General features: G+C 43.1%; 1 protein-coding gene across 1 annotated transcript in view; it reads right to left on the bottom strand.

Moving 5' to 3' along the window:
* The window catches only part of AK7 (adenylate kinase 7), a 65,810-nt gene that overhangs the window by 6,417 nt on the left and 44,354 nt on the right, over positions 1 to 15,039 (bottom strand). Inside the window, exons 9-15 of the mRNA XM_015247665.3 lie at positions 14,523 to 14,600; positions 13,346 to 13,495; positions 10,550 to 10,678; positions 8,197 to 8,326; positions 3,622 to 3,750; positions 3,312 to 3,383; positions 930 to 1,127 (exon numbers count right to left, since the gene is read on the bottom strand). Coding sequence (XP_015103151.3) covers positions 930 to 1,127; positions 3,312 to 3,383; positions 3,622 to 3,750; positions 8,197 to 8,326; positions 10,550 to 10,678; positions 13,346 to 13,495; positions 14,523 to 14,600 — 886 coding nt within the window. The remainder of the gene's footprint in view (positions 1 to 929; positions 1,128 to 3,311; positions 3,384 to 3,621; positions 3,751 to 8,196; positions 8,327 to 10,549; positions 10,679 to 13,345; positions 13,496 to 14,522; positions 14,601 to 15,039) is intronic.

Genomic DNA, 15,039 nt, shown 5'->3' with positions numbered 1-15,039 from the left:
TGTTGAACTCTTCCAATATCTCTTACCCCACCATTTGGAACAACTCTACAGCCAGAGATTATTCTCCTATTTCACAGATGAACACACTGAGGTAGAATCAGAACCGGGATCCGCTGTCTTGCCTCATGCTGACATTATCGCTTCGCTCTAAGCCTCCCAATACTCCAGGGCCCAGATGCTGTCCCAGCTGGCTCTTGAGGATGAAGAGAGGCTTGGGGAGGCCCCCAAAGTCAGCCCAGCTGCTAAGCTTCCACCAGGCTAGGGGTTTCTCCCCAACCCCAAGGAAGAGGAGGTATCAAGATCCAGAAAACCAGAGAGGAAGTTCAGGGGTTCACCAAGCCAAGGGGAGGAGAAACAGCTGCGACATATGGGATCTGGAGCCAGGAACAACAGTGAGGGCGGAAATGTGGATGGGAGTCACACTCACTGGGTGCTCGCTGTGTGCTGTGTGCTGAGCGCTGAGTCAAACGTTTACGGGAAACGGGAGAAATGCGATGAAGAGCTATTTGATTTCTGAGTAGCTAAGGGGTGAGCTGGCTGTTCTGAAGGCCAGGAGGGGTCTGTGAAGGGCAATGGTGCCTGACAATGCTATGGGGACACTACGCTGCCTCCAAGGACACTGGGGAAATGGCCCAAAGCAGCCAGCAGCAAACACATATCTTTGAAGTGCCCTTAAAAAAAATGCCAATTTGATGTTCAACTTCATAGTACATCCGTATGTTTTCATACAACGGTAACACCTCCCACACCACCAAATCCTCAAGTAGACAACTCCCCTGCCTTAACGTGTGACTTCCTGTGCCCTGGGCACGTGGTTTACTTCCCCGCCCTCCCCCAGCACCATGACAGGGGTGCGCTGGGTTTGCTGGGGGTCCTGACCCTGGGCAGTGGTGTTCCACATTCACATTGTCCTTGAGTTTATCTCGTACCAATATGTATTGGGTGGATTTCAAGTTCATCAAAATAGTTTAAGACAGTCTCATCTTCGGTATTGATGGCCCGGTAGTTGCTCAGAGCCCGGAGGAACTGGTCCTGGTTGTAGTGGGTCCCCGCCACGATGCTCTCGGGCAGATTTATCACCCGCTCCTTCAGGAACTCATCCGAGGCATCCAGCGAACAAACAAATTCTGGAGAGGAGAGGCTCATGAGTTAACACAATGACCGCGGGGCTTCCAAGCAGGTGCTGGTGGACGGGCCACTGCTCAATCTAAATGTCTGGTTACCAGCTGGGACCTCCTGTTGCCGAAAAGGGCCTGACAAATCGGCCTTCTTGCTGCCTCTCATGGACAACAGATACATGCAAGGCACCTGTGTTTCCAGGGACCACTCTATGAGGTCCAGTCAGTTGGTATTCTGTGAGATCTACTATTTTTCTTTCCTTCTCTCCCTCCCTTCCTCTCTGCGTTCCTTCCTTCCCTCCTTCCTTTTAATAAAAGCAGCAGAAATTGTAGATACAAATCTCTAGTAGTCCTGTGATGTCCATCACCAGCCTCCCAGCCAGTCCTCACCTCGCCAGTTTTCTAGTACAACATCACAGGCTCCCAGACAGACTCATGGCTATGAGAAAAGCTTTGATGGCCAATCTGCCAGATTAATAAAAAAAACAGTAAACAGTTCACTTTGAGTGAGAGCACACCTCACATATGCAAGCTAACCACCCTCTTTACATAACTCACTCACCAGGCCAGTATTTCTCCTGCCTTAATTCATTCCAAGGCCAGGACCAGGCAACTAGAGATCAAAGCCCCCTGCAAGTACTCAAACTAGCCAATCCTTAAAAAACAAAAACAGAAAACAAAAACAGAACTGTTTATCTTGCCCTGCCTTGCCTTTCCCACGGAAACCCCAAGAGAGGCTGCGTGCTGACTCTCCCCTGCCTCCTGACCAAGCCCGGTGCTTCCCCACGTGGCCCTGCGTGGTTGCCATGCCCCCTTCTCTGGGAAAATGTAATAAACTCTTTAAACAGCATTAGCCCCTCAAGTTGTCACTCAGGCACTTCCATAAATTAAAATCCTGCAGATACAAATGAGACGATGATCTGATTTCCTCCAAGAAGACAGAAAACATTGACAACTCCCAGAAAGAGGGTAATTTATTAAGAACAGACTAATCACTCCAAATAAATTACATCTTAGACACGTTTGGACCATATCCAACAAAGAGAGGGCAGCCTAGTGGACCAGGATTAGGAATTATGCATCATTTTACCTGTTTTCCATTTCCTCATCTTAGGGAAGGGTTTCATTAATTCTGGTTTTTTGGAGGCAGTGGCGTGAGAAGACCTGCGTTTGAGTTCAAGTTTCAGGCAAACTCTAAATACCCATCCCTAAAAGACCACCTCACCCTGGTGGTCTCTGCTGCATCACAAGCTGTGTCTGGATCAGGAGGAGGAGAGGATGACAGCCGTGAACCCACTCTCCTGGGGACTTTGACACAGTGAGCAGATCCTTCCGAGTTACAACCCTGGGCTGAATTATTGAAAATAGCTGTTTTTGTATTTACCATACGACCAAGCCATGATTATACCTCATCCTCACACAAACTGATTAAAAAAACTGATTTTAAAAAAAGTTAAAGTTCATGGCAACATCACAAGGAATTCCTGCTCGGGACTCAGCAAATATTTTTCGTGGAATAAGTTGTTTATGCTTCTCTTTCAGGGGTATGTTGTGAAAGCCTAAATATGTAAAAGAATAAACTTGCTGTGGAGTTAGGGAACCGAGAAGCTTTTTCCTGCCCAGTCTCCATTCTGGATTCTTGAATGTCTTTCAGAAAAGCTGGAGGCATCATCATCCCTAGCACCGAATATAGAGCAGGAAGGAGGGGCAGTGATCTCGCCCCTGGTGGTCTTGCCGAACGACTCAGAAGTCAGGGCACTGCTCAGCACAGGGAAGAGAGCCAATATTTTATAGTAACTGCAAATGGAGTATAATCTTTTAAAATTGTGAATTACTCTTATACACCTGAAACTTACATAATACTATAAATCAACTGTACCTCAATTTGAAAAAAAAAAACAGGAAAAAAAATTCAGGGCACCAACAGATTGGCTAACCTTTTGTTTTGCTACTGGAGGAAATAGCAGAAATGAATGTTCTCAAAGGGATTTCTGTTCATTTCAGCTTTAGTATCTCTAATACTTACCCCAGTGCATTCTTTAATTTGGAAGTTTGATTTTAAGTGTATTGTTTTAGTTTTTTCCTTAAAAAAAAACACCCTACTTTATTAATATCAAAAAGATTTTTTGGTACAAAAGAGATATCACATGGCATTCCTTTAAGCATGACCTTGTAGAAGTGTTTGTAACTTACCAGGTATGATTAATTTATCAAAGGGAAGCATTTTGCCTCTGAGTTCCTCCTCCTCCTCCTCCTCATCTTCTTCTAATAAAACAAAATACACACTGTTCTGTTTATTACATCCTATTACTGAGGTAGCTCAAAAAATTTAAATATTTCAACTAGCAGTCACTAATAAAAACTAGCCATAAATAGGAAAGCATGCTTTTTAGATACAGTCTCTCTGATTTTTTTTGTTTAATGGTGACTATTATTACTCTGAGCAATAAAGTTCCACTTATCTGAGTGTAAACATTCAAAACAGAGGGAAAGCCAAACTTACGGTTGAACAACTCTTTGGCTTGATCATAGGTCTTTGGGAATCCATCCAAAATGTAGCCTTGATTCCTGCAAGGCATGGATTTTAGCTTTTCTTTTATAAATCTAATTATATATTGATCTTCCAGTCGGCCTAATAGAAAGAAAAAAAAATTCCTGTGCAGTTACCCTCTACATAGGGCTTACATTCTAAAGCCATCTCAAAAAACTGTGTAATCAAAATTACTACTGAAAAAAACTCATTTTTCCATCAAAGTGAAAAATGTACTTTGTATTTCGAACATGACGCATGAATTCTGACGCCCAGTAAAGTAGGAGAACCCGGTGAGCTTGTCTGCAAGAAGGAACAGAAGCAAACGCTGATGTCTGGACTTCCAAAATGGTCCTCTGTCATCACCACTTTCGGGTGAAGTTGCATAAGGAGTAAGTGAGGAAATCCAGAGTGTTCTCACTTGCCAGCAGGGTTCACTCAATTCTGTTTTGATATGATGCTTCTATAACCTGAACACGTAATAATAAACCTTCTGTTGTGAGAATTCAGGGGAAAAGTACTCATGCATGCTGCTGCCACGCAATTTAGTAATAGTAGGTGCTCAGCAAATATTTGTGCATTTGGAAAAAAAATCAAGTTTGATCTTGACCCTTAAAGGTACTGTTCTCTTTAAGGCTGCAGGAGTGTGGCCCCCCCTGCCCCCTGTCTTTGCCAGTCAGTATTTCAGACCTTGGCTCCACTGGATGGTTCCCTCTCCAGCTGTGATGCTTGCAGTTGCCTGAGGAAGGTGAGGACAGAGGGGTTTGTTCTAAAACTGCACAGTGGTTTGAAGACAATATGATGTAACTCCTCCAGAATATTCATCTATCCTTCCATTCTAATTATTGAACAGCTACCATTTCTAAGACGCAGCCCTGCCCTTACACGGCTTAATGTATATTACAGTAACGCAAATTTGGTGAGTTTGAGAAGTCGATCTCCAAAGCTCTTTCTAGGGTAGCACTACACTTCCAGTTTATCAGTGGTTCTATAATATAAAATAGTTTGGGGCCTCTTTGTACCACTCTATTAAAGACAATAAAATGATCTAATTAAAATACCTCTCCTTTCTTCTACCTTTCATTGTCACACGAATCATTAAGCGGTAACTGATGCAGAAAATAACTGTCTTTCAGAAATTGAAATAGTATGGCAGAGACCAAAAAAAAAAAAAATCAAAGGTGTTATTTAGCATCATGAAATTCCTCAAAATGATTTGACAGTACTTCCCAGGAAGGTTCAAGACGGTGTAAAGAAATACAGCCAAATTTTAAAAATGTTGAGGAATCCACTAATATCCACAGACGAGTTTTATTTAAGCAGTCTCTTCAATTTTCAAAGGCTTCCTTGTTAAGGAAAGGCATGTATTCAGAAATCTAGCCTCGGTCCCCTCGAAGGCATCCCTTGGTTCGTTTCAGGCAGTGTGTGCTGCCATTCATTTCTGTTTGCTTCAGAACTAAGTTGTTCAATATCCAAGAAGGGGGCTGGAGCTGCCGTTTAGGATAATCATGGGCTGTGAGTACACAAAGGGCCAAGCCCTGGTCCCTTTCTCAAGAGAACTGTGACCTCCTGGAGGAACACCCATGACCTTGGCTGGCGGTGAGCATCTTGGAAGGGGACTGTCACTTCTGCTTTAAAATGCATGAGCACAGCCCTCCTGGATAGCCTTGAAAACACGACACTGCTTTTTTTTTTTTAAATATTAAGTCTATCTTTCAAATAACAGTAATATTTAAAGTGCTAATATAAAGCCATATTCATAATTACAAAACCACAGTTTAAAAACAGAGCTGCAACCAAGGCTTTTCAAATAATCTATGCAGAGTAGACACTACAAAACTGATACATTCACATACATTTCCCAAATCCCAACTTTTTATTTTCAAACTCACAGAAGAGTTGAAAGACTACTCTAAGGATCACTGGGAATCCCACCAACCAGATTCAATAATGCCACGATGCTTTTGAAATACATAAAGTGAGCAAAAAGAATCTAGGACTAGTGCATTTCTGTGATTTAACCAAGTCCCTGTTTTGGCTGTACGGTCAGAGGCCAACGGGAGCGGAATGGTGAACAGACTCGAACACGGAGGTGCCTTGCTGGGGGATGGTGAAATCTGCCTGGCTGGAATCATCAGAATCGTATGATAACAAGTTGGGTCATGTGAGGGAGAGGTGAGTGGGCCTCTGTGTCCTCAGGCTGTGAAATTTCTACGTAGGTCCGAGCTATGGGTTCAAAGGTCTTGTTTTGTTTAAACGTAACTAAGGTCTGTGTTCTAGTTTCAGGTAGATATGAATAGGAAGGAATTTTAGACAAACTTGAAAAAAAAAGTACTTTCCTAAGGCAAAAGGGGACTGACTGAACCATTCCAACCTTGTAGTAAGGGGTGGGTGAGCATCCCGATGGGGGGAGGGGAGAGGGCAGGGGTGTTCGCTGCTCTGAAGACTCTCCCTTCCCCCAGAGACCACTTCCTCTGCTCCCTCCTGGTCTCTCTCTAGACAGAGGCTGCTGGCTGAGTTTGGCCTCTCTTGCATCTGTGGGAAGGACAGAGTCTCCTGCCAAGGACAGGTCCTTCTTTAGCTCGGGCGATGCAGTGACTGTTCTCAACCTGGCACTGTCTCTACTATAATTCTTGTTCTGTGTGGTCACCTCCCTGGACCTGAAAAGAGACCTGTCGGTACTTTATAGCATTCTGTTGCACAAAGTCCTTGGCTAAGACTTTTGGGTCCTCGCAAAGACCGGTTATATGCTTCTGTCCATAAATACTGTGCAGTGTGTTTGCCACGTCCTGCTAGCCTGAGTACAAGATGTTCTTGCCCCTCCTCCAGGGGTGCTGTTGCTCACTGCCCCCAGTGCCCTGTTTCTGGCCTTTATACTCCAGGCTTAAGGTATCTGTACACATGGCCGCAAAAACCTGGGGATTCCTAAACCCCCTAGTCCCTGCCCCTTCATGTGGCCTTGCCAGATTTCCTTCCACAGGTGTCTTCACAAAGGAATGTCTCATCTTAGGTTTTTCCCTTCCCCGCAGTGGGGCCCAGGAGCTCTTAGACTCTAAAACCAAGATGGTGACCCCCAACCGGGACAGGCGAGGCAGAAGTGTCAAATCTCGAAGTGTTGATCTGGGTTTTCTGTGGACCTTCCTTTTCCTCTGGGCAATCTCTCTGGGACTCTAAATTCCATTTCCTCCTGGCCCAGACTCAGTGTAAGTGGACACTCAGTGTATGCAGACAAAACTGTTTTCCCCACCCTGTAAACTAGATGGGAGTGGCCTCGGGGGAAGGAGAGGCGAAGGGAGAGGGGTAACCAGGACTTCAGGGGAGGGTGTGGAGGGGCTAGTCCTTGAAGTTGAGTAGCTGGGAAGAGGACTGCCTGGAGGGGCAAAGGGTGGGGTGCCCAAAGACCAGGGACCAGGGACCAGGGACCAGGGAGGGCAGTCTAGAGTGGGGTCTCGGGAATGCAGAGGGTGGTCCTCAGGGGGAGAGTCTGTGAAGAGCCCGCAGAAGCACATCACCCAGAAAGACCCACACCGTCTGTCACCAGGGCCAGTTTACATCTCTGCCCTTCTTCCATAATCCCGCTTGCCCCAGCCCAACCCTGGAGGATCAGAAACCAGCAAGATGGGAAGAGGAAGAAGAAAGAAACCCGACAGACTTGCTTGACAGACCGAAGAGGGAAGAAACCCTCCACTGGGTAAGCGTCCGGACTTGGCTACACGTTGGACTGCTCTACGGCCAACGCCAGTATGACCAGTTTGTCGGAGGATCTCAACTACCTAGGTATAAAAATAAAATGGTTTTCTTTTTCTACTAACAGCTGCCGACTTAGCAGCTCCCTTTAAGGGTAGCAAGCTCCCTTAAAGACATGTCAGTTCAAAACCTACTTGGTGATTACCTGATTGGAATGGACTTCTTACAGCATGAAGAAACACAGAGGCCACTTACTCATTATCTAAGAGAATTTCAGGCCTGAAATTCCAACCAAGGGTGGGGAAAGAATGTACCCAGAGTTTGAACTTAAAGTGACACCTTACTGTGATGCGTAGGTTCAACAAACTGGTTAAAATTACCATGCAAGCAAGAATATTTTTCTATTTATTTGTATTTTTTCCTGCATGAGTTACTTATTGGCCCAAGTTGTTCATCTATTTTTTTCTATTCAGGATTTAATGATTTTCTGATTAGTTTGCTTGAGTATTTTATACACTAAGGATATTAACTCTTGTCATATTGGTGGCAAATATTTTTCCTGGTTTGTCTTTTGCCTTTTAATTAATGTTTTTTTGATGCTTTTAAAATATTTACCACCACACAGTTGATGTTTTTTAACACTTAGACAGTTCTTTCCCATCCTATAATCAGATAGTCAACAAAATGTTAATGGTGATTTTCTCCTGCCGGGGATTGAGATTATGAATGGTGTTTTTTTTGTGGTTGAGATTACGAATTTTTTTTGTGGTTGTTATCATTTCTGTATTTTACTTTTAATAGCAAACAAGCAGTTTTTTTTTTAATTACAAGGACAGCACAGCCATGTGCTGTGTGTGCTACCTGCATTCTGGTCCATGCTTTCCTTGATGCCATCTAAGAGCTCCTGAGCATCCTCCACGTTCTCCTCCTCTTCCTCCTCTTCATCTTCTTCTTCTCCTTCCCCTACATCTTTAGGTGTGACGATTGCCTCCTACATACCACAGGGATATTCAAATTGGATAATGCCCTGTATTGATTGGCTGCCTGTAAATCATCTGGCAAGTGATCCTGGAAAGGGCTGATACCCAAACAGGGGAGGATCTCAAGGACAGGAGCACAAAAGTGGTCAGGATGGGTGTATCTACAAAGATGGATGAGAGCCTCGGGGTTTTTCTTACTCTGTTTTAGGAGAATAGTCTATTTCTGTGCAAATGCCAGAATTGCTTAAGAATCAACACTTTTCTAGGTACCAGGCTGGATCTTACTTGAAGGAAACACATTTTGGTGAAATCAAGACTTATAATAATCATTTATGACCCTTGAACAACATGAGTTTGAACTCTGTGGGTCCACTTATACTTGGATTTTTTCAGTAAATATATACTTTTTTTTTAAGATTTGAGGCAATTTGAAAAAAGTCATAGGCAAACCATGTAGCCTAGAAATATCGAAAAAAATTAAGAAAAGTTACATATACCATTAATGCATGATACACATGTACATGCTAGTTTATCCTTAAGTAGCATAAGCTGAGTGATATTTAACATGAAATTAATCACATGTTAATTTTCTTACTGTTTTATAACTTTGCTTTCAAAGAATTTTTGAAACATTTGGTACAGTATGCCCTGCTCCCTCATACTTAGAGAAACTGTTTTAGCCTATCATCACAGCTAAGTTTTTAAAAAAAATGTAACAATGTTTCCAATACTGTATTATGAATCTGACTATATTACTTTATGCCACAAAATTTTTATAATGATTCATTCATTAGTGTATAGGCGAGGCTACCGTGAAACAACTGTATTGATTATACTAGGCTACCATAAAGCCATCAATCATGCTGCTGCTACAAATGCTGTTAGCAATACTTGAATTGTCATACCTGTAAATAAATGTGAATTTCTTTTTCATAAAAAAAGTCATTCATGGAAATGTACCTCAGGACCTACCATTTCCAATAAAATGATAAAAAGCACTTAATTAGGGGGAAGGCGTGATGGCAGAGCACAAGGGATGTTCAGGGCAGTGAAGCTGCTCTGTATGATACTGTAATGGTGGACTCATGTCAGTATACATTTGTCCAGAGCCACAGAAGGTACAGCAGCAAGAGTGAACCCTAATGTCAACTATGGACTTTAGGCAATAATGATGTATGAATGTAAGTTCATTGATAGCAGCAAATGTATCACTCTGGTAGGGGAGGCTGATAATCATGATCGGGGAGGCTGAGTGCACAGTGGGTAGGGGATGTTTGGGAAATCTCTGCACCTTCCTCTCAACTTTGCTGTGAACCTAAAACCACTTTAAGAAAATAAAGTCTTTTTTTTTTAAGCTGTTGATAAACAGTCTGATGATACCCTGAGAAACACACATCAAGAATAAAAAAATCTGGGTGTATATTTAAAAAACCAAAACCACACCCCAATATTCATAGCAGAATTATTTACAATTATCAAAATATGGAAGCAACCTAAGTGTCCATCAACAGATTAGTGGATAAAGAAGATATGAGATATACATGCAATGAAATACTACTCAGCCATAAAAAGAATGAAATCTTGCCATTTGCAACAACATGGATGGAGCTGGAGGCTATTACGCTAGGTGAAATAAGTCAGACAGACAAAGACAAATACTGTACGATATCACTTATACGTGGGTCTAAGCAGTACAACAAACTAGTGCACGTAACAAAAAAGAAACAACTACAGAGAACAAACTAGTGGTTACTGGTGGGGAGAAGGAAGGGCCTGGAGAGGCTAGTAGGGGTAGGAGATTAAGAGGTGCAAACTATTAGGAATATAGCCAATACTTCATAATAACTATAAATGGAGTATAATCTTTAAAAATTGTGAATCACTGTACTGTATACATGTAACTTATATAATATTATATGTCAACTATACTTCAATTTAAAATAAAGAATAAAAAAACCTAAAAATGATCCAGTCAACAGAGAAGACACAAGATTTATTTTGAGCAACAGCTGGGGACAGACTAAATTTTAAGGGCCACCCGTGACAGATGCTTCTGTCTCACAGAGGAAACCCTGCGGGATTCCGTGTTTTCATAACTAGAATCAACGAAATCCCATTCAAAGAACACTTCTTTGCAGGATGCCATGGAAAATTAGTGAGTCCTTTATTATAAGACTAAGGAAAAAGACTTTTTAAAATCTAAAAACTCCCAGGAAAGTAGTTAAAAGCGTTACCAGTTTGGCTATGGCCTCGGAAACGACGTCCCTCAGTTTAATGTGATGCAGTTTGTAGTGTTTGGACAGCGCTTCACCAATGCTGGACTTTCCCACAGCAGGAGGGCCGAGGATGCAAATTTTGATCGGCTGGAAGAGGAGAATAAGCATTATACACGGAGCTCTGAACGATGTGTAGCGAAACTGTGTTTTACTTCCAGGGTGAGCCCTTTCAAAGTCTCAGGATCCTACGGGCTGACTCTCACTCCTCCACCAGGACTCCAGAGTCACTTCCTCCTGGTGTTTAATGAGCACCTACTGTGTGCACTGACCTGGGCCTAGGGGACACGACACTCAGCCAGATGTGCTTAGGGGCACCTTAAAAGCACTAAAACCCAAAATACTCGAGCCTCACAGGTTGCCAGTTCCACGTGTACAGTGTTACTTCTGCAGAGACAGCAGAGAAACAGAACTTCTGGCCCGTGTTGAGGGTGCTTAATTCATTGCCTCATGAATATCATTTCTGGACTAAACTTGGTCTCTAATTATACTTTCCTTTTTAAAACAGTTAATTTATTCTAGTTTTTAAAAAATACATTCATTTAAAAAAATCCACCATTTCTTCTTCTGAAAAACTTGCTTAAATGCTTAAGAAGCTTGTCACATTCATAGCTGGTGAGCAAATGCTTATCTCTAACAGAAATAAGAATATCAGTGACAGTCAGTCAGTTTTTTTTTTTAAATGGTCTAAACAGTTGTGAAACCGAGGTCCCTGGAATTTTGCAAGGCAAATTTTTTTCAATTTTAAATTAAAAATTAAAAAAACATTATGCCCATGAAAAGAGTTTCAATGGGCAGAGGAACCATATGCTTAAAGATTTCAGCATTTCATGCAAGGAGTTGATTGTCGTTAATACAACCATTCGCCAAGTGACGAAGCCCAGGCTGTGAAGGGCAGGAGCAGAGACACTGCAGGCGGCTGGGTAAGGCGTGGTGGACACGTGCGGTCCCCTTGGCTTGGGGGCAGGCTTTCTCAGGGTGATGGCCATGACCAAGATGGCAGTCAGTGGAGGGGGCAGGAGAGCAACTCTGGAGCTGAATCTCAATGGACAGGGCTGGGCTCCGAGGTGGGCATGGTGCATACACCGTGGCCTGCGATCCAGCTGTCCCGCTGAGCAGGTTCACGTGTGTCCACACATCAGGGGAGGATCTGTCTCCTGGGCTAGGCTCACCTCATCCGGGGACAAAACCGGATGGTAGTTTATTCATTATTTATAGTGAAAAGTCTGGTTACCCCTGAACTCAGAACACTCCAAGCGCCCACGTCTGGTGCAGTGACACTCCAAGGCTGACACGCATAGAGGCTAGCTTGATGAGCCTGGGTCAGAACAAGGAGAGTTGGATGGATGGACTGCTGAGGGGTATCCAAACGAGGTGGCTTGATGCATCTGTCCCTGCACGAGGATGACTGCGCCTTGCTAAAGAAACTGAAACTGTGGAAGCCCTTGGCTTGAGGCTCCATGTTGCTGGATGTCGCTGGTGTGGCACTGTCTCCACTGCCCTTAGTCGTGCTTCCTGTTCTAGGCTCCTATGTTGACCAGCACCCCCAGGGATGGACAGACTCTGTTTAACTTTCAGATGTGCTTACTTCGATCATGTTCTTTCGAGTTTTGCTAATTAGGAACCACGTGGTCTCTTTGAGGTGTCTTGTCCCAGCTCAGCTCTGTGTGCTATTTGACAGCTGACCCTCAGAGGACAACACTAGTCTAACCCCTGGGGTAGTTGTGTGCCTCAGGACGATCTCCAAGCACAGCCATCATGGTTGTTCCAGACACTTAAAAGGGTCATTGTTTCTTTTGCAAAGTGGTACATCTTTTACTTATTCTTCACAAGGCGTGCTTTTCAGGAGAATACGGTTCATAGGATACAATGGCGACTCGACTTGCTCACCCGTGGTATTTCCACGGACAATGACAATTACAACTGTGAGGGCGCCTGTGATTCCTAGACTTCAGTTTTCAAATGCCTTCTCACGTAATATCCACTCTCATCTTTGGCATGCTTCCCTGGAATAAATTCAAAGATCTGGGCAAGTGCTGCATTTACCCATTTCAGAGAGCAGGGTGTGGAGGCTCCACAATTGGACGGGACATTCTAGCAAAGTCTGCATCCTAGCTATGAATCCCTGATCTGCTGTGTGACCTTGAAGAAACTGCTCCATCTCTCAGCGCCTTGGTTTCCTCATCTATAATATGGAAATAAGAATATCTGAGGGCGGGTGAATATAGCTCAGTGGTAGAGTGCATGCTTAGCATTCACAAGGTCCTGAGTTCAATCCTCAGCACCTTCATTAAAAAAAAAATATATACCCTGTATAGTTATGATGATTAAAATGACCAGCGAATCCCCTGGCCAATAAGAAAGGATCAAAGTAATAATCAGACTTCACTTCCTTTCTACCCTTCTCCCAGATGTACACCCAGGGATGAGACAGGTAGACCAGTAAGGCATCTGATATCTTCCCTTCCAGAGACAACTCTGTGACCATCAGTCTGAAACTTACTATCATGTTCGATTTGTGTGAATCATAGCAATCATCTGGGTCAGCTTTAAAATTTTTAATAGTCAATTGGCAAGGCTTCATAGAATATAGAGGTAGACTGTCAGATCTGGACCAATGTGCCAACTTTGAGAAAGAACTTGAATTTTGAAATTTGGACATTTGGAAAAGCATGTAGTTTCATTTGTGTAATTACACTAGAAGTTTCATTTACTTTGCTTAGATTAGAAGTTTAAACAGGAAGCGGCTGTAGTTACCAGTAATCTCCTGCTTTGCTTATACTCTTTGAGGACACTGTTGATGTTCTCCACGAATCCTGCTTGGGCGACCCATCGAATGTTAAAATTCTCCTTCACAAAGAGCGCCTCCATTCTCAAGTTGACCAGTAAATGGTCAATACACTCTTGCTAAGAGATAAAGGAACATTTGTGAATTGCCTTTTGTTCTCCCTCTTGACAGTTTTAACAAACCAAAATCACTGAGGTTACTAATGAAGAAATAGGTGCACATTTACTAAACATGAACGTCAAGTAGTGCAGCACCAAGTTTTGACAGAGCACCTGCTGTGATACTCCGTGACCCCAAACTCCCCGCACCTGCTCTCTCGTAGTTACACAAGCAGCTCCAAGAGCAGGGAGACCCTGGGAGCCCAAGGGGAAGGTTTCTTTTTCGCAAATTTTAATTGCATCTATTTTGTGAGTAGCGCAATCAGATAGTTCAAAGTCCAAAAGAACAAGAAGTAGGGGGAACAGCATTCCCTTTGACGCCATCACCACCCACCCACCTCTGCTTCTCAGAGGCAATCGATGATTTCAGAAACATGCCCCAATGCAGTGTTTCACTGCAATTTATTCCTAAAAAAAAACTTTTATCTTAAAACAAGCCAGAGGAATGTGCTGACGAGTAAAACAGTACTTGTGTTGTTGTAACGGGATCAGAATCTCAGTCTCCTGTTTGAATTTTAGAAAGAGGCCAAAGAGAACGATGCCTAGTGTCTTACAGTATTTTATACACCAGAGAGCTTTCCAACACATTTTCTGACCACAACCTTTGAGGGTTTGCCAGAAGAGAAAAGAGACTCACAGAAGTTGCTATGGGATCGAATGCCCAGCTGTGCCTAACGAATGGAAATGAGCTTGGAAGTCAGGTATTCTGACACCAAATCCCTCGAGAACGAATACCTTTTAATTTTAGTGTCACTACTTAGAAAATATTTTTGAAGCAGCGTATAGACACAGCTGTTCCTGTTTGGTATAGTTTTGAACTTGAAGTGAATTACATCTTCCTTTAAAAGGGGGCCACTTTCTACTTCTCTGTGAAATAAGTCAAATAATTACAAATTGATAATAAACATGTCTGAACTTTCTTCTCTGACCAAAAGAGAAGAAAAGAGTAAAAAATAAAAATTAAAAAAAAAATCTCTTATATACTGACTGTTAAGTCCTTGGTTAGGAAAGCATTTTCTCTGGGTACTTTCTGGACTTTCCCAGGGCCGGTACTTCTACTGATGCACTGTTAGAGAAGAAGAGAAATATTATTTGGTTGACCTATAAGATTTTCATATAAAACTTCTCAAGCGAATGTAAACATAACTGAGTACCAAAAAAAAATTTTTTTTCCCAAAGCAACGGGAGAGTGCATGGAGGGTATTCACTCATTGATCTATTCCACAAATACTTAACAATCGCCACTGCATGCCTGGGACTGGAGCAAGGGATGAGGAAGGACCACTCCCTGCCCTCAAGGAGCTTCAGTCTGAAAAGGGAGGCAGCTGTGTATACAGATGACGGTGTGTAATGCTTGATGCTGGGAGTACAGGAAAGAGGTGCCTGGTCTGCATGGGAGGTATGGGCTGGGAACAGGGAGGGTGTAGAGGAACACATCTGAGCTGAATCTTAAAGATGAGTTGGGGGTGGCCAGGGGAAGGGCAAGAGAAGGCCGCACTGGCTGG

This window comes from Vicugna pacos, chromosome 6 (assembly GCF_048564905.1).
Source record: "Vicugna pacos chromosome 6, VicPac4, whole genome shotgun sequence".
NCBI lineage: Eukaryota > Metazoa > Chordata > Mammalia > Artiodactyla > Camelidae > Vicugna > Vicugna pacos.
This window is presented reverse-complemented; position numbering and strand designations above follow the sequence as displayed.